This window comes from Vanellus vanellus (genome assembly GCF_965231255.1).
Source record: "Vanellus vanellus genome assembly, chromosome: 4".
Taxonomy (NCBI): Eukaryota; Metazoa; Chordata; class Aves; order Charadriiformes; family Charadriidae; genus Vanellus; species Vanellus vanellus.
In genome coordinates, this window is record NC_138909.1 from 36,218,317 (window position 1) to 36,240,689 (window position 22,373).

A 22,373-nucleotide genomic window follows, 5' to 3' on the forward strand; every position below is an offset into this window, starting at 1 on the left:
ACGTGATTGCTTTTAAGATTTTCCCGTTAAGGAATTACGGAAGTTCCAAGTATTAGTAATACCGTCTAATTGATATAGATATTTTCAATTATGAAAGTACGGAAATTGAGGCTACCCAGGCACCTCCTATGTGCTCAGAGGTGCCGTGGCTTTGTCTAGTCTGGCAACGGGAAAACTGATAATCGGCCATTGGGGCAGCACGGGCAAGGACTGTCTGTGTTTTGATGAGCATAGACTCAGGTCCTAAGGCTGTTACTATTGTCCAGCCTCAGCTTTTCTGTAGCTTTAGTCAATAGTAGGCAAAGTCATGCTTTTTGACTGTGTTTTTATCTGACATTGATTTAAAGCATAAAGGACGCGTTATCCTCCTTGCCATTTCTTCCCCATCTTCTTCCTGAGTTTGCCGCTCTCGGTCTTTCCTATACCACATGGGCTACAAACATTTCCTATTGGTTGGTCCTGCCCTGTGGTTTTGGCTGTTTTGCCCCATTCTGTAGACTTAGCCCAATTCACTCATCCCTTACTAAAACATAAACCTAGATAGAAAGACTGGAAGGGAAAAGAAGAAAGGACTTGTTATTTTTGCTTTGCATCTTTGCTGCATTTTATCTCCTCTGTCTAATGTACAAGACCATATCCTTTCCTCTTTTCCCTTCCAGTCTGTCTGTATAGGTGGTAGCATTTCCCACTCGGATTCCTATCAACTACTTTTGACACACGTTCAGCTAACAACTCATCGCTGCCCCTTGAGACCAAGACAGCTGCCCACTGGTGTGTACCCATTAATGATTTCTAAGGCAAATTAAGGAAACGGGGCTTCGTGCCACATCACATTTTAAGACTTCAGAGGGTTACAGTGGCAGCTTGACACGCATTTGACTATTTTAATTTTAAAAAAGAATTGAGAGAAAGAGAAATGGGATAGTTTGGATGCTGACGAATCGGACTGTCACGGAAGGGCAGTTACCTCGGTCCGTCCCCACCAGGACCGTGATCATGCTCCCCTGAAGCACCCCCAGCAGGTTCCCTTTTGGCTGTGTGGGAAGCCAGGTTAGTACCTTCACCTCGGTCGCTGTCTTCAGCCACGTGCTTCTCTCTTCACAGTACAAATACGGAAACCAAAAGCTACAGTGACAACCTTGCTGCAAAACAAAATTGTGCTTTTGGAAACGCAGGTGGCTCCAGTCACAGATGATTTTTGTAAGAGGGGCAGATTGTATCTGATAATTTCATAGGCCTTAGTGTATTCACGAGGATCCATAACGCACCTTAGCAAAAAGAAATGTCTTTCCACAGATAAGGCAACTAAGGTCCTTGGGTGTTTTCAGCGTATGTTACCCAGCTGGAAACAGCTGTGCATGCTTTCAGTATTGTTTTATTGATTTTTATGTTATAAAGGGCATTTCTGACTGCCTAGCTGGCTGTTTGCTGATGTTGTTCCCTAATCAGAGAAAGGTTTGCATCACTGAGATTACAGGATGTCATCAGCATGACATTTTCAGAAAAACAGAAATGTTTTGTAACACTGCAGCCGCTTGACTCACACTCCTCTTGTTCCTTTTTTCTATGAAAACTCCAACACAACAGCAGCAGCTAAACTTTTGAGAGTGATGGAGCAAGTGGCTGGTTAGTTATAGGGCTTATATTATAAACCCCTGCTAATGCAGCCTGTCTGCCGCAGATGTCAGCAGCTAATCTGCCTGCTCTGAAGTGCAGGCAGGGGCTAGCACCAGTCAAGTTCCGCTAGTCCCTTAATAACTTATTTCTGCCTCTGACATACGTTGGGAAAGGACAGAGAAAATGTTCCCCCAAGTCACCATGAAAGAACGGGAAATTGCACTGTATTGCAATTCACTGCAACATAAAAAGAAAATAATAAATAAATCCCCAAAGCAAAGGAGGGTTTGCAAAGCCCACAGGGATCTTCTCAAGCCAGCCTGAGTGCCAGCTGCAATAGCGCTTCTGTGGGCTGCAGAGATAAGTAAGAGTTGCAGAATCAAGGCCAAAATCCACAGCATCCGTGTGGAGAAACCTCACGTGGATCGGGAACCACATCCGCGGTTGCACTTGTTTCAGAGCCAGCTTTGCCTGGGTGAGCTGCAGAAGATAAAGCTCTCTCCAGCAAACTCTCTGGATTCTGGATTATATGAAAAGACAAGTTACGTTTTATTTCAGCCACAGAGGGGCTCAAGAAAAAGACTGATACCTTTCCTGAAACCAACGACACCAGTGTAAATTAGAACAACTCTTGGAACAATGAGATATTGGCCCTAAATGGGTATCATAAAATAACATAGCTAAAATTAGAGTGATAATAAAAGCATAAACCCAAGTATCTGCCAGTTTTAAGTACCTCTCTGCTTAACCGGGCTTGTAAATTTCCGCTTTCTTTTACTGTCTTTTTCCTTATTTTCTTCCTCACACACAACACAGGCCATTAAATCATGGCTGTAATATTCTGGAGACTTCAGTAGGAACAGAAAGAAAATACAAAACTCTACTTGAAAATATCCAGAAGTTTGTATCTAAATTTCCTTTAACAAAATGAAAAATGGATTCAAAGAGAGACTTCTAACATTGAAAAACTCCTCTGAAATGAAAAAGACTGCAGGGTGCAATAGGGTGCTGGCAGACTTACGTCGAAGTGCAGCTGGACACTTCATTTCTACTCGTTTTTTGGAAAGCGGTACATAGATTTTAAATTTTGCCCACGCCAAAAGCTTCCTAAGCTATTTGTAACTTGTGTAAAACCCTAAAATAGACGATGCCTGTATTACGTTGCGGTACTGACTGTGTTTTGAAATATGCTTCCCCCTGTGGGCTCAGCTTTACTTTGGGCAAAACTCACAGCTGAAGACTGCACTTCTGAAAGGATGACCTCTCTTCGGCAAAGTCATCTTTGTATCCAACTGCTAGCGAAACACAGCATTATGATGTGATGTAGGTAGTCCCAAGCAGTGCCTCTGCCTAACCTGCTGCAGGTTTGCCCATGAAATCCTCCCCCCGTGATCTTCCAAGACTCCTGCCGTTGAAATCTAGGTGGGACTCCATGAGATGTATCCTTGTCTCAATGCAGGCTGGATAAAGGTGGGATGAACCCCCCAAAGTACAGCTTCAGGGTTTCTTTTGGGGGAAACCCTGTGCTTATCTCAGTGCTACCGCCTTCACCTTCCCTTTGGCAGCTAAATATATGAGCTCTGTCCCAACGTTGCAAGGTCCAAGTGCTCCTAAGCTCCGGCAGTGGCTGTGCACCCCCACTGCCCCCCACTTCTGCCCCCAAAACTCTCTGTTTTAACATGGAAAACCTAGGCGGTGGGGCCAGGAGGCTGTGCCCTACTTTATTTCGAAACTGTGCAAAGCGCTCTCGTGAGATGTGAAGCCGTGAGCATCTCAGACAAGCAGCCAAGGTCTGCCTAATGCAATTCTGAGAATCAAGTTTTCAGGCGCTTTTATTAATTCTGACAATACCGCTATTGTGACAGAAATCTACAACTTATTAGTCTCTTCCATTTGGGTCCTTCCAGGCCAGCGATGGAATGAAATTGAAATAAAATGCATCAGTTTTTAAAAGGGGACGGGTCAGTTTCCTGATCTTTTATATGTGAGCAAATCAGGGGTTTGCCTCTTTGCAGAGCAGCGCAGGGAATTATTAGGTAAAGGTTTGTCTCATTCTTTGAAAATAATTATGTAAATGATGCACTGCAATGTTTAGGGCCTAGGGTGGAACAAGAGACTGAATGATTTAAATATCAATTTTCTGCTGGGTTGCAATGTATCCCAAACACCTTTGGTATAAACAGTCCAAGATAAACTAATTTAAGGAACAAGTGGTTCACCAGGGAATTGCAATTGTGTTGGCAGGAGAGGGTCCCTTTCCCCTCCCCGCCAGAGGTTTGGGAAGATGCCTGACCAAAACTGGACCCCAAAACTAGCGTTGCATGTGTATGGCTGTAGTAAGCTGCATCTTGTGCTCAAATGCCTGTTCAGAACAGGAGCTGAGAGCAGTCTCCAGTACCAGGAATAAAGTCGTCTTGTATGGAAATGACTGCGTAGGCACGGGAGGGGAGTAGACCTCGCAGTACAGACAGACACGGGACGGACAATACAATTATAATGCTAAAAAGAGGAGTTGTGCAATTTGGAAAAACTGCAGAGAATGGAAATTCTCCGTGACTGCCCCTGGGAGCAAGAGAAGAAACGCTGTCTGGGTGTCCGGCACAAGGACCAGAGCCTTGTCTGGCCACAGGCTTTCATGTGCCAGCTCAGTTAATAGATGTGCAGACAGCAACTTAAATGTGGAAAAAGCCGTCAGGCGGTGAATTATCTTTACATGAAACGCCAGTACAGCGTGTCTTACGTGGAGGTGCCTACTCATTAGCTGTCACTTTCAAGTCAGTGCTAGCTTAAGATTTGTCTTGAAAAAAAAAAAACACAGTGCTCCATCGAAATTGAAACATTTTTCTTAAAGAGATAATAAAAAGTGAGGTTGATGAAGTAAAGGATTGAAAAAAAAAACAAGCATAAATCTGCCTCAGGTGTCTTCATTGGTGAATTTAGTAAAATGAGGAGTAGAGAAACAAGGTACTTGAGGGAAAGTAAACTAGATTTTTTTAAACCCTTTTTATTTTTATTTCTAGGGTGCTTCAACCGACTGATTGAAGGTTATGTTTTCAGCTGTGAACGATTCATAAGAAGAGAATAAAATCTGAAAAGCACGTTCCTGCAGTAACACTCTACCGTAAAAAAACATACCAGCACATCCAAACTGTAATGTGAGTACTAAGGTTTTTCCAGCCACACCTTAAGTATCTGAAGATAAACTTTGATGTCCTAAAATAATGCTGCTTAAATGTTGCTTGATACTTTTTTAGGCTGTGGCAGCTCTCATTTGATCCTCCCATCTAAGTCCCTTTCTCTATTCTCGAATTAAAATGTTCTCTACTTTTTTTTCGTGCATATTTTCACTGTAATTACTGAACTTTGCTTCACAAATAGCTAATATAGAGTCCAGACTAAAAAGAAACATTAAAGACGAGCTTTTTTAAAGCTACTTAGATACCTAAAGCTGCAAATAAGCACTAACTACTTTCAAGAGTATGGATATCTGATCTGGGGCAAGTTTGGTTCCTAGAGACTTTGAAAAGGTGTATTTTCCTAGTTGGTCATTTAAATATCTTTAAAGGATTTAACCCAAGTGCCGAGCTCTAGTCTAGTGTTATGATCCACCCTTTAAATGATGGCAGCAGCCTCCAGTCCTGTCTTAGTCCTGCTCCGCAGAAGTTGTGAACATATTTAAGCATGTAAATAGTCCCAGTGGAATCAAAACGATGGCATCCGGCTAAAAACAAGACAGATATTAAAGGAAAAAAGTGTGAGTCTGTAGAGAGGTTGTATTTATAATGTGTATAGCAGCAAGAGGCTAAATTAAGGCTGTGTGGATGGCTCTCAGCCTGTGTGTCAAGCATATGCCTTTTTAACTTCAGATCCCTGTACAGAAAAGTGTTGATGCTCCCGAAGGCATTTTTGCCCGCTCTTCTATGCCAGTGGAAACTAGGACTGAAGCAATGAAGCATAGGGAGTTATTTTAAAATGGACCTAAGTATATTTTTGAGACACGATTTTAAAAAAAGTATGCAAATAAATGATTTTCTGTGGCGCTATATTGTTAATACTGGTTTGGTCATCGCAGATGCTAGTATGTGATACGTCCCTTTGTCAGTGTGGTCCTATTAAGCACACAGCTTGCTAAATCTACGAGTTTTCTACAGTCTTTGCAATGCCACGGATGCTATTTCAGGAATTTGTAAACTTCTGCATGATATCTGAAATCATTCATATGCCATGCTGAACCCTGAAGTCATGTACCTGCACCCTCATTTTCAGTAGGTAATGTGAGTAGTATCTTGCCCTGTACCAACACAGGGTGTATTTCATCCCTGACCAGCTCTTCCCGTGGGTGATAATATTTTTTTTCTGATACTTTACTGATCCAAAATGCCACCAGTCACAACCCAGGGAGGGATATGCTGAGTGAAGTTACAGCAGAAAGCATCACTTCTCAGCACCCTCTGTTTAAATCGAACTTTCAGTTCAGTATAGTTGACTATAGTGCAGCAAGACTACCTGGAAAAAAAAAAAATCAAAAATTTTGTCTTGTGTCTTTTCTGCTACTTTATTTATTTTCTGCTACTTTATTTTTGTTTCTTTCTGAGATATGTCTTTCTTCGTCCCTCATGAGAAACTATGCTGGTTTATTACATGGTTAAACTGAGTTTATGTGTTTATTCACTTCATTTAGTTGGACTATACAGAATGGCTCCATTTTAAAGTGGCAATACAGGTGTCACTTAGTGAAACCGTAAGAATTTGATTAAGCTGTGCAAGTGCTGAGCTTATCAAGATGTCACTTAGTGAAACCTCATGCATTTGTATAAATTGTAGAAACGTTGAGTTTGCCAAAATACAAGCAACTGTCTATGTCCCTTTCCTCCTGCTTCAGTCTGCTATGGGCAGAAATCCTTTCCAAACAGATGGGCTAGGCGTGCTGTAGCTCATTTTCAGGTAGGTCAATTTTTTGATGGATATCATAGAATCATAGAATTGTCTCAGTGGGAAGGAACATTTAAGATCATCAAGTCCAACCACCAAGCTAACACTGCCAAAACCACCACTAAACAATGTCCCTAAGCACCATGCCTACCCGTCTTTTAAATACCTCCAGGGATGGCGACCCAACCACTTCCCTGGGCAGCCTCTTCCAGCGCTTAACAACCCTTTCTGTGAAGAAATTTTTCCTAATATCCAATCTAAACCTACCCTGGAGTAACTTGAGGCCATTTCCCTCTGTCCTATTGCTTGTTATGAGTGAGAAGAGACCGACCCCCACCTCTCTGCAACCTCCTTTCAGGTAGCTGTAGAGAGCGACAAGGTCTCCCCTCAGCCTCTTTTTCTCCAGGCTAAACAACCCCAGTTCCCTCAGTCGTTCCTCATAAGACTTGTTCTCCAGACCCCTCACCAGCTTTGTTGCCCTTCTCTGGACACGCTCCAGCACCTCAATGTCTTTCTTGTAGTGAGGGGCCCAAAACCGAACACAGTATTTGAGGTGGGGCCTCACCAGTGCTGAGTACAGGGGGACGATCACTTCCCTGGTCCTGCTCACCACACTATTCCTGATACAAGCCAGGATGTCATTGGCCTTCTTGGCCACCCGGGCACACTGCTGGCTCATATTCAGCTGGCTGTCAACCCAACCAACACCCCCAGGTCCTTTTCCACCAGACAGCTTTCCAGCCACACTTCCCCAAGCCTGTAGCACTGCATGGGGTTGTTGTGACCCAAGTGCAGGACTTGGCACTTTGCCTTGTTGAACCTCATACCACTGGCCTCAGCCCATCGATCCAACCTGTCCAGATGTCTCTGTATCTGTGACAGCAGTGCAAGTTGGCATACCTTCATGAGATTTGTATTTTTTTTGGTTGCTGGAGAGAGCTGTCACAGTGAAATATACTTCAGTATGAGCTAGCAGCCCAATTACATATCCTAACAGCACTATTACAGGTCTCTTCCAACCAAAACGATTCTATGATTCTATGTTTCTATACAAACCGATACCCTTTGACTCCTATGGCTCCTTTTCCCTGTACCTATCCATGCCACAGTCACACCTCCATGCCAGAGTGTAGGTGCACCAAGTATGGTGTGAAGCGAGAAGTTCCTGGGTCTGACAGGCTGCTACGCTGCCTAGATGCTGCTCTCTGAAGATTGACCTACTGTCAGAAGGTACCATTTTTATACTTGGGTGTACCTTGCGTACGAGGTAAGCAATATTAAAATTCTGCGAGAATTGGCATTCGTCCAGTTACAGGCTGCAGCATCAAGAGTAAAAGAGGTCGATGCTAATGGCTGGTAATGAAACCCATGACGGAAAGAATCATAGATATGATCCTACAGGAAACAGAGGCTTCCTGGAAGTGAATGTATAATTCCTCTGTTAATCCATTTTGATTCTGACTGCTTAATTGGGAAGTTTTACGTCTCCTACCATGTCTGCAAAGGTCAATCCACACAGAGCTTGAGCCTACAACCCCCCTGAAAGTCAGTAAGGGCAGATATAAATTCTTATAATTGCATCTCCACACAGAGAGAGGAACTTGGAGTTCATTTGAGGTCTGCAACTCATTCTTTGCCCATTAGAGCTGGAACTGCTTTTAGGGAATGCAAATATATGAAACTCAAAAAAAAGCAAAAAGATGCCTGCCAAATATAGGAGTTATATTTAAAGCCTGTAAATCGGGCGGGTGGATGGCATGGAACTATCTCAGGTTTCTGAACTGGAGGACTGATCAGATCGGGCAGGCGGCTGACGGGGAATTTTTAATCTCCAAGGAGCTGGAATGGCAGACAGGAAGGAGAGTGCAGGATGAATGATGAAAAGCAAACCTGTACCTGCATTTCTGCTTTCTGAAGATGTAATCTCACAAATATGTGCCTTGCCTGAGGAGCCAGCATCCCAGTAAGAGGCTGGCTCAACCCACTCAAGAGGCAGAGCAGCAGTTACACCTCCCGCTGGCTGCAGCATAAGGGCTGTTTTCCATACATTGCAGCATTTCCTCCTAATTCTTGCAGACTAATACACTGGCAAACACTAGCAGAGCTCCCCACAAAGAAGGCCGTTCGAAATGATCATGCCACCCGTGTGAGACTGCACCAGTGCAAGACACCAGGTTCTCCCCTTTGTGAGATGAGGTGAGAAGATGAAGAAATCCGAAGGAAGTTATACATTCATAAAGCTCCCTAATCCCCATTCTAAATAATCCCTTAGGAAGCTTACATTAATGTAAATTTCATATAATCTCATTGCCCAGGATGATATCTGCCGTCCCAGTATTAGTCCTCGACAGATCAACACTGGCACTTAAATAGGAATACAGGTTTGGAGCTGCACATGTGCATTAAGGCTGGCTATAGATAATGGTGTAGGTATTCTTAGGGAATTATCAAGTCCTGCTATTTGGTTGCTATTTAACCATGAATATTTAAGGTGTAATCGCAAAATGGTTTCTAACCACCCGAGCATTAAGCTTGCCAAATGCTCTCCTGTTACCAGTAGTGGGCAAGTTGCTGGCATTAAATTAGATTTTGACAAATCTTTGAAAGTGCTGTCTGATTTAGGGGACTGTGCAGGTGGCCCCTTATAATAATTAGGCTAGGTAAGAACATGACATAAAACCCTACAAGCTTCGTTGTGCATTTACTTCAGCTTTACCTTTTGTAGTTCTGGTTTCTGCGGCCAACTGCTACGTGCTACGAGGGTACAAAGCACGACATTGCCAGACTGGCAAGAAAGTCTCAAATCTTAAATCTCTTCCAGTTCATAAGAGCATTTCCTTTGCTTTTTGGAAAAAAAAAAAAAAAAAAAAAAAAAAAGGTTGGTAACGGGGCATGTAGGGACAGCCCTTCTGATGGGGCATAGGACGATCCTTTATAGTCATTCAACAAGCGGAGCCGAGGGCCTGTGGCTCTGTCTGCCTGTACTTGTCTTTCCGTCCTGCTGTTGCATGTCTACAGCGTATGCCACGTCTGCTCCTGCTTCTCCGCAGATGCTCGCCATCTATGCACTGCATCTGCTCACCCCCAGCTCTCACAGGGAATTGAGGTTCTCTCTCTGCTAGAATTCAAATTGTCATGTTTGTCTGTGCCATGCGTTGAGCGTACGTGTATCGCCCTTTGCCACATTTTCTCAGAGCCGTAAAACTGACATGCATCAAGCCAGCTTTTCAAAAACAGTTCAGTAGTTGTTGGGAACTGCTAGTAATAAGGATCTCTCTAACTCAGAGATCCCAAGCCCGTGCTACAAAGTGTCTCTTGGTAGCTTCTGAAATACCATGCCAATTTTCAAGCTCATCTGACCCTTCTGCAACTTCTAGACTCTAAAGAAATGCTGCTCTTACACAGAAATGCCGTTTCAGCCTTGCTTTGTCGCTAGGCAAATTGCTATTTGCTTAGTGAGCGCAGGTGAGCCCCGGGCAGTGCAGTGACGTACGGTTTACATAGATCATGTCTCCCTAGCTCTGGGAAAAAAACCCTGTGTCAACTGATTTTGAAGTGCAGCTGAATTATGGACGGCCATTTCTTGCCATCCTAAATTCAGACAACCTGTGGTGTTATCTCTCGTATCAATTTTTGTGGCTAATTTGTGTATGGATGTGGACTTCCAGAGGACTCTGAATATTGATTTTGAATAAAAAGTTCTGCTGAACCTGAGTTACAGGTTCTCCTCAGGTTCCTGCAGGGGAATCTCAATGGGCCAGGACCTTGCCTTTCAACTCCTCCTTTTTTATGATCTACCTGCTTTTCTCCATGATCTCAGGCCATATGGGCTGGCTACAAAGCCAAAGAGGGCATAAATATCTGAAAACTCACAAACAACTATGGAAATAGGAAAAATCAGAGTGGAAATAAACAACATAAAATGTAAATTCCAATAAAAACCTTGACAGAAACTAGCTAATGGCTGAGCTGGCTTTCAATCTGATATATCTTATGCAACATCACAACACGGTTAGCTATGTAAACAAATAGCCCCAAACTCTTTGTGCAGGTTTTGTCTGTGGGTTTATTTTTCTACAAGCTTAAAAAATGAATCAAATTCATGCCAGTGACCAGGAGTGCAAAAGAAAGGCTCAAACAAAGGAAAGACCTGAAAGTGCTAGGAATAAAGAATGGGAGAAAACAACGTGCAAAAAGGTAAATTTAGGGAAAACAACATACCTTTAATGAATACATAATCTTTGATTTAAGGGTATTATGAAGACATACCACGTAAAATAGAAGGTAAAAAACTGGTTGTCTCCAGAAAGAGTTAAATATTTGGGTTTGGAGAAGAGAAATAGACATTGAATCATGGAAAGGAGGAAAAGGGAGTCTGAAATGTAGTTTAAACATTAGATGGGGCCAGTAAAAGACGAAGGAAGAAAGATCCAAAGAGCTGAGGTTAGGGGTATGATATTTAGAAACAGAAATGTAAAAGTGAACTGTGGCAAGGATGCTCTACAGGCAGATAAGGGTAAGAGATGAAAGAGAAAAGGGAACGGTTTAGACGAAGATCCTAAATGTCAAATTGAGAATCTCAAATGTCCAGATCAGAAGGGACCACTGACAGAAGGAAAAAATGGAGACACCTGAAAGGAGAGAAAGATTGTGTGTTTTATGACCAATTCTCTCAGACAACCCAGGCAACGGCTGAAAAAAGCACCGCTCACCCTCCTCTGCAAAAAGAAAAGAAAAAAAAATCTGGACATACTAAACGTTCTTGGCTAAATGAAGCAAAGATTTGGGAAGGCCACTAAATACAGCAATGGAGAAATTAGGGCCCGAGAACACGAGCATGTGTAGCAAGAGGGTGATACTAGCTGACACATGAGATGACTCAAAAATACCACCTGCAAAAGATAATATTAGAAATAGGGGGAGTAAGGAGAGAAGCAGCTTGCCAGAAGGTTGTGCCAATGATCCTAACACTAACGCTAGAATTAGCAGGATATCAATGAATAGAAAATGGTAGAAGGCAATGGATCAAAAAGATGGAAAAGAAATACAATTCTGAATAGCAAAGTATCGTATTGCTTCATTTATACAGCTTAGAAGTATAAGGCACCAACATTGCTAGGAGAAGAGCACTGGTTTCAGCAAGTTTTCTCCTTGTATGCACGATACAGTGGCAGCCCCGCAGCACGCATCTCAAGAGAAGTGGATGACTTCAGATCAGAAATCCAGAGCTAGTTATCATACGTGGAAGTGATCCTTCTTGAATAGCGAGCGTTCTTCAAGAACTTCTCCAGAGAGTACAGCTCTTCAGCTTTGCTCCTGAGCAGGGGCCAGGAGAGCTGAGACCTCTTACCACCCTGATGTCTTGACCAGCAAGCCCGGGTCCCGCAACGTTCTCAAAAAGCCAATCTATATATTATGAAAGGTGTTTCATTGGCACTCGGGGTGAGGTTGCACCGTCCCATCGGACCACAACTTTCTCAGACAGATGAGATTATAACCAAGCAGTTATATAACCAAGTGGTTATAACCAAGGGCTTGCACAGGTGCACAAAGCAACACAAACGTAGAAGTGGAGGATGCAAACCAGCTCTGGAGCTCCCCGATGATGTGGCTGACAACCTGCGTGCAGGCCAGCAATTCACACGGACTGCAGCTACGTGTGCGGGGAGGGGGTTGACCTGTTCCCCTTGGCGCTATTCACATGCGAGGCTGCAAAGTTGCGCCAGAGGTAGGATGGCCCAAAAGCTTAGGAAGAAGGTGGCTTTCAGCTGAAATACTGTAAAACACAGTAAGGCATTTTAACAATTGTTGTAAATACGGCATCTTCTCACTCAGCAGATCTGGTAATTCAGTGGAGTATTCGTTCACTTTGCGGATCACAGCAATTTGTCGTTTACACTTTTCCATTCCGCTCAAGGAGCAGAGGTGACACAGCTGTTAGGAAGTCAGCAAGATGCTACTGGTTTTCCCACCCTGTCTTAACACAGAAGTTGTAGGGTTGAACTAGATGGATGCAGTTAAACAGCTGCAGTTGTAAGAGAGAAAATACATCTCAAATGGAGGAACTCTCCTAGCAAGAAGGGCAATGAGCTATGCCTGAATTAGTAATCTCATGTAACAATTACACGGTTATACCACCGCTAGTTATGTCTGTAAAAGGGAATCACATCTCTATACATGGTGGCTTTAGCAACACAAAAGCAGTTTGTAAAAACAGGCTGTCAGGCATAAAATTGTTATCTTTTCATCTATTACAAAGGTTTTTCTATTGTTAACGAATATATCAATAAGAAGTACACCGTCACTCATCGCGTTGCAAAAATTACAATTAGAAGAGAGTTGTTTGCTTATGACTGATTTTCATTCCAATTTTCAAGAAAGGAAACCCCAAAATAATCAGATTAAAACATGTAGATACAAATACTGACTTCCTTGCTTCAATATAAAATCTCTTCTCTGGTAATAGCCCCAATAAGAACTTTGCAAAGTCCTCCTTTAACACTTGCCTCCCAAAACCAGGAAGCACCAACTTTTATTGATATTAAAGGAAGAAAATAATGTGAAACGCTGTCATTGCATGCCATGATTGCCCGGTCACCACATGTTTTAGTAGGCCAATATTCATGCTATCATTTCAGTGAACATAACCACCAAAACATCTTGAAGGTATTTTACTAATATTTTACTGTTACCATTAATGAAATTGTTGCAGTTAAATTAGACTAAATCAGTTCCTACTGTTCGTTGAAAATTGGTTGCCTCCCTGAGCATACTTGTACTCTCCAGGATGGTAGAGAGAACAAAGAAAAATGCTCTGAAATTAACTGAAATTAATACTTGCATATGATTGCTGTTTTCTCCTGCAAGAATACTAGCTAACAAAGTAGTATGGCATTTCTAAAACTTAAAATCAAGAAAGATTCTGCATGTTTGAGACTATCATTCTCAAGCTCTGCATAATAAATAATGAAGAACCATCTACTTTATTTACTCCCTCCAGATTACTTAGCTATCAAAATGTATAGATCTTGTGTATAGAGGCACACATAGATTGCTCTCCTATAAATCCCTTTCTGCCCCCTCTCTTCTGTTTTTGCCTAAAAGTGCAAAAAACTGTTAAAGTAATTTCCTTTTACCTTTAGAGGTGAGTAACGTTCCTTTAAGTAACAATTTTAAAAGGAGGTATAGTTTTATAGATCTGAAAAGTATACAGAACCACACACAATGATAAAACAGAAACAGTGTAGTATTTATTACAATTTTCAAATGCAGATGTATTTTGAAAAGTATGCTCAATTTTACACATTACTTGTCTCAAGAATGACTCTGAGAATGCTTTTGATTATATTAAAGATATGTTCCAGTATTATTTTTTTCCATTTTGGCCTTGTTTGGAAGTTACTTATATTCTCAAAACTTCGTATTTTCAGTTCACACTTCTAGAATTAACTTTGTGTTACTTAAAGTGACTTCACTGACTTGATGCCGAAGTACGCAATTATTATCTAGCTATAGCATAAAATAGAAAAGTGTACAGGAAAAAGTCCATAGCTGTCCAAACAAATATCTGAAATATTAAAGCAAATGACAGCCTTAGTAATCTGCCTTTTATAGAAAAGGTTCTTATTTTGTAAATATGGTGCAGTCTAAAGCACTATTCTTCCTCTCCCTCCAATAGATACCACCCCAGACATAAAAAGCCAGTGTCCTGAAGGTTTACCTAGACAACGTAAAAAAAATCTCTAGCTCAAACTGTGCACACAAGCTGCAATATGACTAACATTTACATAGCGTACCACTTCCTTTTTCACTGCTAGTGTTTCGGATCCGAGGAGTCTCCATTTCCCCATGAACAAACACCTGAGATAGCAACAAGCTTCAAAATGGATTTCACGGTCTCTGTTTGACTATAAACATGACCAAAATCCAAGTGAAAAGAAATATTTGGGCTCCTATACCATTTTGAAAGCTATAGTGTTAGAATATAAAGTGTCTGACCTAAAAAATAGTTTTGGTGAGCGCATTTTAGCTTGGCTTCTCAGAATGACCTAGGAGGCTAGGAAAAAGTCATAGATTCTCTAAAGATATGGGATTTCAATGGGTTGAATGTCTTAAAGCAAGTTCCACAGTTCACCTTCAAAGTCCGGGCCAAATTAGTAAATCCTTCCTGTTGTTTTCATGAGGGAGTATGACAACACTCAGTAATTTACCTTGTCATCAGCTAATTATATTATTTCAAATCTCCTGATTGTCTAAGCCTCATCTTGCAAAGACTATGCTTCTTGTAGATTGAACCCTTGTTTCACTAAGATTTGCTGCTTACTTACACAAGTCTTTCTCACCTCAACCACCACTTTCACACTCAGAACTCTCTTAGAAGGAAACAGAGAGTCTCCTTATCTGGATCCTGGGCCGATAAGGTCCACATGGAGTTGAATCTTAAAGAATATACAAATTTACTATATGGATAATAGAAACTTTTTCCTAAACTTGCTTTTATCAGGAGAAGCTGTTGCAAAGAAAACCATGGATTTTAAATCAAAGGATTACTGCAGGAAAATTATCCGTAGGGCTCTGTGGGATTTATATGAACTTCAAAACTTAGTGAAAATAAAAAGTACTTCTCATAAGCTTGTGCTAAAGTATTTAAGCAAGCAAAATGTGTTATTTGACACAGCTTCTGAATTTAAAAGACTTTGCATCTATATTTTAATAAAATAAATAGTTAACAGAGATAATACAGAGAGCTACCTCTTTCACAAAATCTATAAATCTCTGTGTGGGACTTTATTTATTGGAATTTCAATAGAAATTTCTTATTTCATCAGAATGTTCTTTGGATGGAATTCACATCAGATATTGCATAATAAGAAACCAGAAGTACATGGTGGGTTTTTTTGTAGGGATTCTAGTAAAACATTCATACAGTTTAGCCATAGGCATTTTCTCACCACACACCCCCCTCCTCCATTTTCACTGTCTTCCAACAATTTGATACATTTACTGAAACGCTTTTAGAAATGGATAAACCGCCCTCCACCAGAAAGAAGAGTAAAAAAAGCTTTAGCCAAACTATTTATTGAAAACTGAAGATTCAAGTAATCAAGAGATTGTTTCTCATGGTTTAATTATAGACATCTTAATAGATTCTTTATTACACAGGTTTCCTAAAGGGCCTCCATAAAATATTTTATTCTTCCTCTAAAATAGAAAAATTATTATCTCTAACTTTTGAAAAAATTAAAATTGGTAGATATGGAAATATTTTAAAAAGGTTTTGAAAAAAATCACAAAGAGTATGTCTCAAACAAATTGAGATTTTTGGCTCTGGTATGATTACATTGCTTGAACCCCATACGTGAAGATGTGTAAATGTACTGTGATTTACTCAACTTCACAGCACCCATGCAAACAGCACCCCTGTTAACGGCACCTATAGTAGTGAACTGCATTGGTGCATTGAATCCTACAGCAAAGCCTCCAAGTATAGTAAACAAAACAAGAGTTCAGTAAGGTTTTGAGTGCATATACCGCATAAGCTGATTTTTTTCTGCGTTTACTGTAGAAATACATGGAGTTGCACAGAAGGACCTACACCAAATCCAAATAAGAAAAAGGCTGAAAAGGAGAGAACGACCTTCCTTTTGACCTCTTCAAAGACCAAGTAAAGGTTTGTTTGTCTTTTGACTCTTGGATAAATGATTATGCCATTCGTGTGTATCCACACATAAGCAGCTTTCAGAAAAGAAAACACATCCAAAGCTGCTAACTTTCTGCTGTTCATCATCTGCTGCAAGAATAAACTGCGGCCAGAATTCTTGAACAGGGACCAAAAAAAATTTATTTTAAAAACCCTTTAGGTCTCAGAACTTAAGCATGTATTTTCTGTGTTGTTCAATTTTTTTCTTTAAGTATCAAAAGCACCTAGCTGATAAATTATTTACTGTTCCACTGTCAACAATACCAAAGTGTCAAAGACACTGATGAAATTATGATAGAATCTTAGAATGATTAGGGTTGGAAGGGACCTTAAACCTCACCTATTTCCAACTCCCCTGCCATAAGCAGGAACCCCTCCCACTAGACCAGGTTGCTCAAAGCCTTGTCTAGCCTGGCCTTGGACACTTCCAGGGATGAGGCACCCACAACTTCTCTGGGCAACCTGTTCCAGTGCCTCACCACCCTCACAGTAAGGAATTTCTTCTATATCTAATCTGAATCTAGTGCTAACCACTTCCTGAAGAAAGAATTTCAAGTGGGCACCAGTTCATCCTGAATACCCCAAACTGCTTTTGCCTCCACTGTACTTACTAAAGTTACCATTTTAAAGGTTCAACTTATTTCCTCTCTCCACCCAAAATTTTGTGTTCTTTTCTGATTTTGTGGAAAGCTTCCATTCACAGACCTTTTTCATAATTTCCTTTTGTTATATACATTTAGGTACCTGAGCAAGACACACTAGAGAACATTGCAGCAACACTTGTTATTAAACTGCCTCTTTTTGTTTACTTATATAATTCTTTTTTTTTTTTCAGTTACATGCTCTCACACTTTGCTAAAATACTTATTTATGTGCTACATGTTGAATAAAATTCTCCAGGTCAGCTAGGGAATCGTGAAGAGAATCATTTGTGTCTTGACTTCTGAGAAACTTTCGAAGGGTATCTAAAGCACTCAAAGCCTCATTTTTTGATGGTGAAGGCTGTTCAGCTCCCTGAAATCGATCACCTTCATCTTCATCACCAACAAATGTCCCACCTTTTTCTGATGTGCTTTCTTTGGCACACATCCTTTCATTATTTGTAGGCACTTCGCAAGTTACCAAGCCATCATCTAGAGCTGCATATTCCTCCAAAGATAAACCTTTTGGAAACTCCACTCCAGCTGCCTGTGCATGTGCAATCAAATCAAAATCACTTTCAACCTCTGTGCCGTTACCATTTGCCTTGGTTTCTAATTTGAATCCTGCTTCTTTATAACTTTTTACACAAGTCTCTGGTATTACTTTCCTCCAGCACAGGTGCAACATCTCAATTGCATCAAGAATAGTCAGCATAAACTCTTTATTACCTTCTACGCAGTCAACAAATCTCTTGATCAGACAGCGCCTGTATTTAACCTTCAGACTTCTGATAACCCCTTGTTTCGTAGCTATACATGAAGAAGTGTCTGGAGGAGAGAACACTAATTTGACAGACTTCAGATTCTTTACTTCTGTGTGAGCCGGGAGAGAATCAACAAGAATAACTACTTGTCGCTGCTGCGCTTGAAATCTGTCATCGAGTTTATGCATCCACTGCTCAAACACTTCTGAAGTCATCCACGCCATGTCATTTGCTTCATAATCCACAGGTAACGACTCCACACCTTTGAAAGAGCGAGGACTTTTGTTTTTTCCTATAACAAGCAAAGGAAGTTTCTCAGAGCCATCCATATTTGTACCCACTGCTACTGTTATTCTCTCGTTGCTTAGTTTACCTACAGAACAAGTTTCCCCTTTAAATGCAAATGTGTTATGCGGTAACATCTGATACAACAATCCAGTCTCCTGTATAAAAAACACGTTTTTTGGCTGATAATCATTTAAATGATATGGAAGAACATTTTGATACCAAGGAGTTGGAGCATCCTCTGTAGTAGTAGCAGCTGCTTCTACAGGCTGAGCTCTGAAAACTAAACCATACCTTGACTTGAAACGATCAAGCCAGCCATTACTGCATTTAAAATCACTATGTCCAAGCTTCTGGGCAAAATCATTAGCCTTGAGGCGCAACATGGGACCGTTTACCGGCACATTCAAGCACTGAGCCATTCTGTACCACTTCATCAATGCTTCCTCCAGGTCACTATAAAAAGCAGTCCTCAGTCTTTTTCTTTTAGGATCAAATCGTAAAGATTCAAAGGCTTCCAAAACTTTTTCTTTATTCTTCATAATTGAAGACAAGGAATTCTTCTTTATGCCATACTTGGCTGCGATGTCTGCCTTTTTCTTGCCACTCTCCACAGCACTTATGATGTCAATTTTTTCCTCTATGGATATGCTTTTTTTCCTCCTCACGACAGGCTGGGTTGGAGGGCTCCCCGAAGCCTCTGCCATGGTACCCAGCGCCGTCTTCCTGCCGCCCACAGGCCAGGCACACTCCTCCTCTGCCACTTCTTTGCCGCAGGCGCCTTCGATGAGGCTGGTTTTCAAGACCGAGCTCTGATCTCAGGGGCATGGCACTTGGCAGAGGCAGGAGGAGCCTGATCCCGATTACAGCTGGCACACGCACGCCAGCGCCGCGAAGCTTAATTCTGCGAATGCCCTCGGCTTTGCTCCCCAGCCGAGGGCATTCACAGAATTAAGCCTCGCGGCGCTGGCCAGCTGTATTCGGGATCGGGATCCGGATCGGGCCTTCCCCCCAACCCCCCCCATCCCCAAGCAGCAGGCCCAGCACCGCACCTCAGGCCCTGAACAGGCCCCGGGTCTGGTTGCCATGGCTACGGCTGGGCCGGGCAGCGACCATAGAGAGGCGCCCCGCAGCCTAGAGAGGCCGCCGCCCGCCGCCACCTCCCCGCCGTCAAACCGCCTTTCCGGCCAAGCACTTCCGGCTCCTGCTGGTACCAGAGAAGGAACAAAATAAAGCTGGAGAGGGAGCACCAGTGCCGCCCCGCCCGGCTTCCTCCTTCCCCCCTCCTTCCCTCCGTCCCATCCTCCCTACCCCCTCAGCACGACGCCTCCGGGGCGGCAGCAGGTGAGGGACAGGGCCTTTAGGCCTCGGCCTCGGGTTCGGGTCGGGCCCGGCCCCGGTAGCGAGGCGGGGAGGGCCGCACCTCACCTCCCCTTCCGTCCCGTTCTACGTGTGGCACCGCGGGAGCGGCCTCCGCTTCCCCGGTAGCCCCTGGGTACGAGCAGCGGGCGGCTGGGCCTGTGGGCGGCGTGGCGGGGGGCCCTCAGCCCCTGACGGGGCCCACCTGGAGGCTGCCCCTGCCCGCCAGCGCCCGATTCGTCCTGCCCGCCGCCCCGGGTGCCCTTGCCGTAGGGGACGGGAGTGCGGTGCTGGCTGGGGTCTGCCCTTCTCCTTGCCTGTCTGCGGAGTTCACGGCGGGGTCCCGGCTCCGGGTGGTGTTGGGCACCCGGAGAGGGCGGGCAGAGCCTAAGCTTGGTAGAAGGTGGGTTTCACGAGAGAGAAAGGGAGCCTGATTGTTGGTGGAGGAAGAAAAATCTAAATGCGGTGTGAATTTCATGCCTCTGGGACTTATTCCACACCCTGACAATTACTGTTTTAAGTGTTCCAATTTGTCTTTTGCAGCTGGCTTAGTATTCTTAAAACATGGAAACACTGTGGTGTTGTGTGATAAGCAGGTGTTGCATCCAGTATTGTTGACAAACTATATGCAATTCTTCTATTGTTGCTTACAATACATATCCGATCTATCATTTTTAACTGAAACCTCCTCATAACCTTTCATCTTACATTCCCTGAACTGGATGTAGTTGTAGTGTCCAACGTGTGCTTTTCATGCTTGGTGGAACTGGTCACAAGAAGTTAGTGCTTGCAGTCAGTGGCTTTGTTATCTAAGTATTGATAATCTAGAAAAGATAACAGAAGGGTTCTTTTGCAGGGCTGGAGAAGTATGTCATTTGATCAGTGCAACTCCAAAACCAAACGGCTGTCTGATTGATACATATGCTTATGTATGTATGTACGCACACAATTAAAGTTGTAAGGAGTAATACAGAAGAACATTGGATTGGAAAAACTAGAAGCTGAGGTAATATCTTGATCAGCTGCTTCTTTCTGTAGAAGCTGAAACCATAACGGGAGCCCATGCGTCAGCTAATCTGGAGACGACCAGAGCGTTGAAGTGCTTAGAGGCAGCTTGACCTAGAGTAGGGAGTGTGGTAGTGGCAGCCCTGTTCTCCAGTCCTTATCTCCATCATGTCTTGTAACTTTCAAGGATAATTAGATCTTTCAAGTGGAGCAGGCAGGGAATTCAAGAGCATAAAGAGGAAACGATGGTGTGATTGCGGCAAAAAGTGTTTAATACCATTCTTTAAATTATTTTAAAGAAGTTATTGATCTTTATAAGAAATAGTGATAGTCGTCTTGGTTAGAAATTGAAATTAAGAAAATATGTGTTAAACATTGTTTTCCACCTGCACTTGTGTTTTCTGCAGTGTTACAAGAACTTTAATGGCTTACCTATGCAGTGAAGTAATAAGACAACAATAAAAGTGTGTAATAAATTTTATTTAGACAGAAGATATCTAGCTTTTACCTTATTGATGATTAATTTAAGAGAAAAAGTTAAGTGAAGGAGCCGGTGCATCCTGCTTAGAAAAGCAGATTTAATTGTTGAGAATCCTGTGGTTCTTGTTTCTGGGACTATAACTCATTTACTTAAGCAATGTAACTATATTAAGAATAAACCCCTTACTCAAAATGAAGGTATTGTTGATGACATTTAGGTCATATCTGCATGAATAAACAAATATGAATTTGCCTTTTTTTAGGAAAAGTCCATAAGTGTGCTCTTATAACCACTAATTATAATTGGTTAAATGTCTCTAAAGTCTTCATGCTAAAGGAAGCTTAGTGTGTTGTTTAAGTTTTTGCTTTGCTTTTTACTTTGCCAGTTGAAGAAATGATATATAAATCCCCAGGACTTAAAAATTGTCTGGTTTTGTTTATGGTGAGCAGAACTTAAAATGACTGAGTTTGTAATCCGATATGCATTTAAGGTGGCTTTGCCATTGGGGGGGAAGATTCTCAGTCTGTTCAGTCTCCTCTCTTCTACTCTGGTACAGTATTTGTGTGGATTTGCAGAATTGGTCTAGTGGGGAAAAAAAATGAAAATCCAAAGGGGCAGGAGTGATAAAGTCAGGGTTTCAGGCTTAAATTCATGTCAGAATATGGATCAGGCATATTTTTAGTAGAGCATCTCTGAGTTCTAATTGCACCTGATAGAAATGAATGTCCTAGTACACTGAACAGTCACCTAGCACGTTCTAAAGTGGTGGCTACTTTAGTGAAAAAATAATTGATAATGCAGAATTCCTATGGTCCTGACGATCAGCAAGCTGTTATAAAGAATGACTCTTTCTCTGACACCATAAAGAGAACATCAGGAACCACTAAGATACAAAAGTCTATATGCATTTCTGTAATAGAACCTTAAATATAAGTAATATATGTATGTTGATGCCATGTTTGCCCAATTTCACATGAGCGTTTTAAATTCTGAATCTTCATAAACTTGTAGAAAGCTTTCGTCCTTGCATCCAGTGTTTGATGTTCACATTTCCTTTTTTTTTTTTTTTTTTTGGTATAGAAGCAGTCAGCAGGCAATTCTGTAGTTAAACTAGAAGGTACAGTTAAACTTTGTACAAAAGCCACCTTTAATCTACAGTTTTCCCCTTCTCGTGTTTTAATGTTGGTTAGTGTGAACCTGCAGAGCTGTGTTGAAAGTGTTGATACTGCTTGCAGGAAAAGAATACTATGCAAAAAACTGGGGGGGGTTGTAACACAAATGGTGAATTAATTTTGATTTTTTAAAAATGAATTATTTGTCTTTACACAGTGTCTTCTACATGGGTTTGTGAGATGGTTCCTGCCTCTAGATTAGGTTATTAAGAGTTCTTAAGACTATCAAGAAAATATTTTTGCTGTTCATAGCATTTAATAGTTTTAAACAGTGTTGCCATGGTATGTAAGTTCGTATGTGAGGTACAAACATAACTCCAGGATCAGCAATGTGATAAAACTGAGGTATGGAATATCTTAACTCAGACTGCACTACAAGATGAATTTAGCTTCTTGTTTAACCAGCAGAGCAAAGAA

General features: G+C 41.9%; 2 protein-coding genes across 3 annotated transcripts in view; one reads left to right on the plus strand and one right to left on the minus strand.

The window, feature by feature from the left end:
* Positions 1-17,113: 17,113 nt before the first annotated feature.
* TIGD4 (tigger transposable element derived 4) lies at positions 17,114-18,646 on the minus strand (the record flags this gene model as incomplete). Its single annotated transcript, XM_082483064.1, has 1 exon — positions 17,114-18,646. One exon carries the CDS (start codon positions 18,644-18,646, stop codon positions 17,114-17,116), a length of 1,533 nt encoding a protein of 510 aa, XP_082339190.1.
* A 507-nt stretch (positions 18,647-19,153) lies between these two features.
* The window catches only part of ARFIP1 (ARF interacting protein 1), a 45,479-nt gene continuing 42,259 nt past the window's right edge, over positions 19,154-22,373 (plus strand). The window contains exon 1 of one of the 2 annotated variants that reach the window (XM_082483118.1): positions 19,154-19,283. The gene's annotated coding sequence lies outside the window, so the exon portion shown is untranslated. Of the gene's footprint in view, positions 19,284-19,557; positions 19,702-22,373 lie in introns of those variants that run through there. The other variant, XM_082483117.1, reaches the window with a different exon arrangement.